The sequence below is a fragment of the Humulus lupulus genome, chromosome 1, assembly GCF_963169125.1.
Source record: "Humulus lupulus chromosome 1, drHumLupu1.1, whole genome shotgun sequence".
In the NCBI taxonomy this organism is placed as follows: domain Eukaryota; kingdom Viridiplantae; phylum Streptophyta; class Magnoliopsida; order Rosales; family Cannabaceae; genus Humulus; species Humulus lupulus.
In genome coordinates, this window is record NC_084793.1 from 44498442 (window position 1) to 44507085 (window position 8644).

General features: G+C 32.0%; 1 protein-coding gene across 1 annotated transcript; it reads right to left on the reverse strand.

The window, feature by feature from the left end:
- Window positions 1-7886: 7886 nt before the first annotated feature.
- Window positions 7887-8378, reverse strand: LOC133814273 (uncharacterized). The gene has a single exon (XM_062247262.1). It carries the CDS (start codon window positions 8376-8378, stop codon window positions 7887-7889), a length of 492 nt encoding a protein of 163 aa, XP_062103246.1.
- Between the last annotated feature and the right edge of the window lie 266 nt (window positions 8379-8644).

Genomic DNA, 8644 nt, shown 5'->3' on the forward strand with positions numbered 1-8644 from the left:
AATTTTTTTTCTGTCTGTTTGGGTCCAAGATTTCAATAAAACCCAAACACCGGAATATTGTATCCAGTCTCCGTGTTTGGAAATAAGGAGTTTGTATTAGTTATAATAATAATTGGAGTAAATGACTGGTAAAATAGATAATACTTTGAAAATGTTGTATTTTTATATATATATATTTTTTTTTTTTTGCAGTAAATATATTTAGTATTTTTAAAATATTGCAACTTATATCTTTGTTTTTTCTGGCTGTAAATATATTTAATATTTTTGAAATATTGTACTTTTATACTTATTTTTTATTATTTTGATAAATAATAAAAAAATGTATAAAAAAATATAGGATTTTAATATTTTTTAAATTTTAAATTATTTTTTCTATCTTATTATTTTTCAAAATAACTATTTAAAATTATACATTAATAAATATTTTATTCAAGTTAATAAAAATGATTTAAAATAATTAAAAACTTGTATATTTTCATCAATTTAAAATATAGGTTTTTTTAAAAAAAGTAAAGAAAAAATATAAGTTTTAATATTTTGATTAATTTTACTAATCTTAATTTTTTTTATTTTGAAAGTGAAAATAATTTAAAATATTAAAAATAACAAAAATCATATATTTTTCTTTCACTTTCTTATTATTTCTTAAAATAATTTTAAAAAATATGTATAAAAGTGCAACACTTTAAAAAAAATATTATATTTACCACAAAAAAAAGTTTGAATATAAAAGTGTACTATTTTGAAGACATTGATTATATGTACCGCTAAAAAAATAGATTAGGTATAAAAGTGCAACATTTTAAAAACTGTATTTTAGCTGTCATTTACTCTAATATGTATTTTACACGTATCCTTTGAAGTCAATTCGAGAGAAAAAATCAATCGCAAATGTAATGTATAGATGTTTTAGGCATTTTTTTAGGGTAATACCACGTCAGTAGTCCCTCTAACACATGGTCGCCTGTTAGAAATTCATAAAACACTAGGATACAAGATTGTATATAATTTAGAATACAATAAGAAATTGAAGAATACTTAAGAGCACATACCTGATTCTTTTATAACAATAACTGAGATTTGGTAGTGTAATATTAACCAACTAAATCTTCATCCTTAGATCTCTAAATCAGAAGTAGATCAAATAGATCAACCACCATATAATTGTGATAAGACGATATTTATTTATAGAGTTAGGGAGGGGACTTAGCTACATAACCTTAGTTGGACTGGGCCTCCTCATCAAATGTTTCAATCAACTAGAAAGCCCACACTTCTGTTTCAATTAAACATCACACATATGCTAAGCCCATCAACTATAGATCACTAATTATATGGGCTAATACAGTAAATAACTATCTAACAACTCATATTTTAATAAAACAATTAAAATGTTAATGTAAGCCCAAATAAAAGTCTTACACGTCGTTCATCCCAAATGGTGGATCTCCTAGAAGGAAATTAGAAGAGTATCACACCTCGACTTCATGTGTCCCGAGAGGGTGCTCGGATGCTCTCCAAGATGTACATTAATACAATTCTCAAAGACTCCTCGACAACATGTGCCAGAGGCATTCTCGAGCACCTTGTCGAAAGGTTCAAAGGACGTAAGCTTCTTGGAAGCTCGAGGAGTCCCACCAGAAGACACGTTAGCGCAAATCCAGTAGAGTAGGGCCCACAAGGAGTACTTCGGACAGGTCCGCGTGCCCACCTACTTCTAACATGGCGGCTCTCCACTTTCCTATATACAGTGTCAGTCGAGTGGTGGTAGTACCACCTATATGTCCCTTTTGCATTTCCCATGCACACGGGGACTACTTTCTTTCCACAAAAAGGAAGTTCGTGAGGCCGAAGCAACCCACCTAGCCTCACCAAATTAAGCATAGAGCTTTTAGCACAACAACAAGTGTTATACATCCCATCTAATCAAAGAATTAGCACTAAGCATATTACTTAGTTCTCTATACTAACTCTTTTTGCCGCCTATAAATATATCATGGATGCCGCCTATAAATATACCATGGATGAGTCATTTAGAGGGGATCTGAAACCCTATTTTTTAATCCACCATTGCTAGATTATCCACTGCCTAAGTTGTAAACCTAAGAAGCGTGTGATTCTGACAAGCTTCCTACAATACAAGTGACTCGTGGATTAAGCCTCATAAACAGTTGAACCACGTAAAAACTCCCATTATTTTATTTTCATTTTTCTACAAGTACTTTTTTTAAAACAAGATGTGCAAATTGAGAACGTAAAATCATTAAGGAGTTTTTTATACAAGAAACATCATGAAAAAAAATAGCATGAAATTCATTGGTATAATATATATATATATGCATTCATTAGCATGTTAATAAATATATATATAAATATAAATAAGAAAGAAAAAATACGTCAATTATTAGTATATAAATTACACATTGTAAAAACAAAAGTTTAGTGGATAGGAAAAAAAAGAATGAAAGGAACACTCAAGTTTAATATAATAATTCCCTCAAAAAGGTTTAATATAATAATTAAAGTATATATAATTAACTTAATGATTTTTTGATTATTGAAATTTCAGTATTGTACTTGTTGTTCTATAAAATAATGTGTAATTTTTAAATATTAAAGGCTTAATTTTAAAGATTTTATTTAGTTTATAATTCTATCAGATTTTGGTTAAGTGAAGTGTATTTATTGAAAGTAAAATTTATAAATGGAATTAAAATTTACAATTGTAGTAGTCATTTTACACAAGGATAAATTTGTAATTTAATTTTTTAACAAAAAAGAGTGTCATTATATTAATTATGCATGTAAATAAAATAAGAAATTATATTTACACCACATAAATATATAAATATACCCCATTTAAAAAATATATTACGTATTTATTATAAATTAAAATGACTAAAATATCCATTTTAAAATCTTTAATTATAACTATAAAATTTTACAATTAGTATACCATTATTTCTAATAAAATTAAAACTATAATTTTCTTTTTATTATAAAATAATATAATCTAGAGAAAGAAATAAGAGAATGGATGAGACAGAGTGAATAGAGAATTTTCAGAATACTTTATTTCAATGGGGTGATCTCCTATTTATACATGTGAGCCATAGATTAGGAAACTAAAGAAAATAAATAGTAATTATAATTAATTGAAAAGATTTGGACATATATATATATCTATTATTTATAACACTCCCCTTGGATGTCCATAATAACTGCCTCATTAAAAACCTTGCCGAAAAAAAAACTCAATGGGACAAAAACTCGGTCAAGGGAAAAATAGTGCAGTATGAAATCACTCCTCCTCATTTTGGCATTCTTAGAGATCTTTTAATCGACACATTCCGATTTTGTGAACCATCTTCTCGAATGTTGATGTTGGTAATGATTTTGTGAATAAATCTGCAAGATTGTCACTTGATCGAATTTGTTGAACAACGATATCACCATTCTCTTGAAGATTGTGTGTAAAGAAGAATTTTGGTGAAATATGTTTAGTTCCATCTCCTTTAATTTACCCTCATTTCAGTTGAGCAATGCAAGCAGCATTATCTTCATAGAGAACTGTTGGTACTTCTTTATTGGCTTTTAATCCACATGTGTCCCCAAATATGTTGTGTCATTGATCTTAACCATACACATTCTCGACTTGCCTCGTGGATTGCAAGTATCTCAGCATGATTTGAGGAAGTAGCCACCAGAGTTTGCTTTGTTGACCGCCAAGAAATAACAGTGTCACTGCATGTGAACAAATAGCTTGTTTGAGATCTAGCCTTGTGTAGATCAGATAAATATCCTGCATCTGCGTAGCCAATTAGTTGTGACCCATAATTATTAGAATAGAACAATCCTTTATCAATAGTACCCTGAAGATAGCGAAGTATGTGCTTAATCCATTTCCAATGTCTATATGTTGGAGCAGAACTAAATCTTACTAATAAATTGACAGAAAATGCTATATCAGGTCTTGTACAGTTAGCAAGATACATTAATGCTCCTATTGCACTAAGATATGGTACTTCAGGACCAAGGAGCTCTTCATGTTCTTCTCTAGGTCGGAAAGGGTCCTTTTTCACATCAAGTGATCTAACTACCATTGGGCTACTCAATGGGTGTGATTTATCCATATTAAACCTTTTTAAAATCTTTTCAACACAAGTTGATTGATGAATGAAAATCCTATTTTTTAAATGCTCAATTTTTAAACCAAGAAAAAATTTTATTTTTCCAAGATCTTTCATCTCAAACTCTTTCTTTAAATATTCTACAGCTTCTGAAAGTTTTTCAAGAGTTCCAATAATATTCAAGTCATCAACATATATAGCAATGATAACAAGCTCGGAACTTGAACTTTTTATAAAAACACATGGGCAAATAGGATCATTTGTATATCCTTCCTTTATTAAATATTCACTAAGTCGATTGCACCACATGTGTCCTGATTGTTTTAGTCCATACAATGATCTTTGTAATTTAATTGAGCACATTTCTTGATGGCTTGAATTATATGCATCAGACATCTTAAATCCTTCAGGGATTTTCATGTAAATATCACTATCTAGTGATCCATACAAATAAGTTGTGACTACAACCATTAAACACATATCAAGTTTTTCACTAACAGCCAAGCTAACCAAATATCTTAATGTTATTGCATCCACCATAGGAGAATATGTCTCTTCATAATGAATACCTAGTCTTTGAGAAAATCCTTGTGCTACAAGTCTTGCTTTGTATCTTACAACTTCATTTTTCTCATTTCTTTTTCGTACAAATGCCTATTTGTATCCAACACCTTCAGGTGTTCGGACTATAGGTCCAAATATTTTGCGTTTAGTAAGTGAATTTTAATTCTGCTTGAATTGCTTATTTCCAATTTGGCCAATCTTTTCTATTTTGACATTTTTTGACAGATTTAGGTTCTAGATCCTCGTTTTCGTTTAAAATTTCTAGCGCTACACTATAAGCAAAAACATTGTCGACAACTACTTCGAGTTTGTCCCATTCTTTCCTTGTGTTAACATAATTTATTGAGATCTCATTATTTCTAATATTTTCAGGTACCTGAATCTCTTCAAGAGATTTGTTTATGCCAACATCTTCCTCGAAATTATCAGCCTCTTCATTAGGACCATCTTGATTATTTGCTCCTTTTCTTTTTCGAGGATTTTATCTTTGGAACCGACTGGTCTACCACGTTTCAAGCGTGCTTTAGTCTCATTAGAAAATTGTCCTTCTGGGACTTCGATTCAAGCTGGAGCATTTTCAGCTGGAATATATGATTTTGTAATTTTCTTTGGGCCAGTGAATGTGTTATCCCAAAATTTGAAAACGATGATGTGGCAATAGAAGTGACAAATGGCAAGGAATGGCTGGGTGATCTGGCTTAGGAGTGATCCGGTAGACCGGTGAAGATTTTTGACTAACCAGTCAAGTGTCATGACCGACCAGTCATGTGCTTGACCGACCAGTCAAGTGTCATGACCGACCAGTCATGTGCTTGTCCGACCAGTCGTGTGCTTGCCCGACCAGTCAGGTGCTTGTCCGACCAGTCAGGTGCTTTGTCCGACCGGTTAGGTGCTTTTCCGACCAGTCTAGTGTTTGGCCGACCGGACATGTGTTTGGCCGACTAGTCACTTGTCTTGGCCGACTAGTGAGAATGTGGCCGGCCAGTGAAGTGTTTTGGCCCTTCAGTTTTCCTTCTGGGTGTGATGTGGACCGACTAAACAGAACAGTGCTACGCAAAAGATCCCAGTAACGACTTCAGCAAGAATCGGTCATACCTGCGCGAGAATCTCTCATTTTATCCCAAAGAATCGCATATTGTTGCATTTTAGATATTATTATTAATTAAATATTGAAAGAATAACAAAAAGATCCCGATTATGAGGGACTGCATTTGTACGATCCTGGGCTTATAAATACAAGGCTCATGGCATCATAGAGAGGATTCAGATTCGAATTTTCCAGAGAGAGTATTTGTATCTTGAGAGAAATCTTATATTCTTTTCATCTGCACTGAAGAAACTCAGTTGACTCAGGTTCATCTGATCTTGAGTGTAGATTCATAATCATAACTCTAAGTGGTCTAGGCTATTACCAACACATTGGGGCTGAACCACTATAAAAATTGTCTGTGTCGTATTTTTCTCTTGAAGGTTTTTTGTCATTTTGACGTATACACGTCGTTGGCCAAAAACGCGGTCAACAGAATGCATCTGGTAATTGATTTGCAATATTTTGCAAATGAATTATTCTTTGAACTTCAAGTTCACATTGATTTGTACGAAGATCAAATTGAGATAATGATTGTGCATTCCATGTAATTTGTTTTTCCAGCTGTTTCTTTTCCCCTCCCCCTAAAGCTGGAAAACTTGTCTCATCAAAATGACAATCGGCAAAACGTGCCGTAAATATATCTCCAGTTGTGGGTTCAAGATATTTAATGATGGGCGGAGATTCATACCCAACATATATTCCCAGCCTCCTTTGAGGACCCATCTTTGTTCGTTGTGGTGGAGCAATTGGAACATATACTGTACAACCAAAGATTCTTAGATGGGAAATATTTGGCTCCTGACCAAAAGCCAATTGTAATGGGGAGAATTTGTGATATGATGTTGGCCTAATGTATACAAGTGCTGCAACATGTAAAATAGCATGTCCCCAAGCTGAAATTGGGAGTTTTGTTCTCATAAGTAATGGTCTTGCGATTAACTGGAGGCGTTTAATGAATGATTCTGCTAGAAAAATGTATGTACATGAGCAATAGGATGTTCTACTTTTATCCCTATTGACATACAATAATAATTAAAAGCATGTGTTGTAAATTCACCAGCATTATCAAGACGAACTGTCTTGATTGCATAGTCTGGAAATTGTGCTTGTAATCGAACTATTTGAGCAAGCAATCTTGCAAATGCTACATTACGAGTAGATAATAAACAAACATGTGACCATCTAGTTGATGCATCTAACAATACCATAAAATATCTAAATGGTCCACATGGTGGGCTAATAGGCACACATATGTCACCCTGAATTCGTTCAAGAAATCTAGGGACTCAATTCCAACTTTTACTGGGTGATGGCTTAATGACTAACTTTCCTTGAGAACAAGCAGCACATGAGAACTCATTGGATAATAGAATCTTCTGGTTCTTCAATGGATGACCATGTGAGTTCTCCATAATCCTACGCATCTACACATCATGATTGAACCGAGATGGCCTAACTGGTCATGCTAAACAATAAATGAATTTTTCAGGTTTGTGAACTTCTTGTTCACAATAACATGAGTTTCTATTGTACTTATACGTGTAACGTACAAACCAGAAGACAAAGCAGACAATTTTTCTAATAAACACTTTTTTTTCTTGAAGCAATAGATGTAATGCAAAGATACTCAATATTATTTTCATCTATTGTCGCAATATGATATCCGTTACGACGTATATCTTTAAAACTTAACATTTTCATTTTTGATTTGGTGGATAATAAAACATCTTCTATAATAATTTAATTCATTTAGGCATCAATATAATGGCTCTTCCGGAACCTTCAATTAAACTTGCAGTGCTTGATATTGTATTAACATTTGCCTCCATTCTTGTTAAATTTGAAAAATATTTATTGCTTCTAAGTATTGTATGAGTGGTTGCACTATCCACCAACACATATATCTTCACCATTATTTGTGGAATCATGTAGAAGATAACAAATGTCCATTTCTTCATTAACCAACAAAAAAAAAATGATAAGTTTAAAATATAAATACTTAAACAAAAAAAAATTTTATTACATAAACATCCCAAATAAAATAAAATAAAATACCGTAAAGTAAATAAATAAAAAGAACATGACAAAGGAAAATGACTCTAATTGTAGACATTCTCATCTCCATTATAGATATTTATGTTGCTATTAATGGGATCTTCATTAAAAAAATCAGTAACATCCAAGTGTGTAATATCCAAGGGCTCTTTGAAAAGATCATCATCTTGATAGGCAAAGTTTGCTTCTATACTTTTCTCCTTCCCCTTCACATATGCTTGATAAGGATCAACAAGGTGTTTTGCCGTACGACAGGTACGTGACCAGTGTTCTTTCATACCACATCTGAAACAAAAGTTTTCAAAATTTTTACAATTATTATTTTGAGGATCTTTTCCCTTGTTCTCAGTAGTTGTGCTTTTCATTGGAGTATAAGAGTTGTTATTCTGACCATTATGACGCCAAACAATGTTTCGACCGCAACTTTGATTATAGTCACGACCACGTCCACGACTTTGATTATGGCCACAACCATGACCACGACTATTATTGTCAGATATTGTAGCATTCGTTTCAGGGAGTAGGGCAGATAACATATTATAAATAATATAATCTAGAGAAATAAATAAGAGAAGAGATGAGACAGAGTGAATAAGAGAATTTTCTGAGTATTTTATTTCAATGGGGTGATCCCCTATTTATACAAATATGTGAGCCATAGATTAGGAAACTAAAGAAAATGAATAACAATTATAATTAATGGTAAATAATTGAAAAGATTTGGACATTCATATACATCTATTATTTATAACACTTTTCATTTAAATTGAGTCTTTTTAATTTCTAAAAATTATGTAGCAAT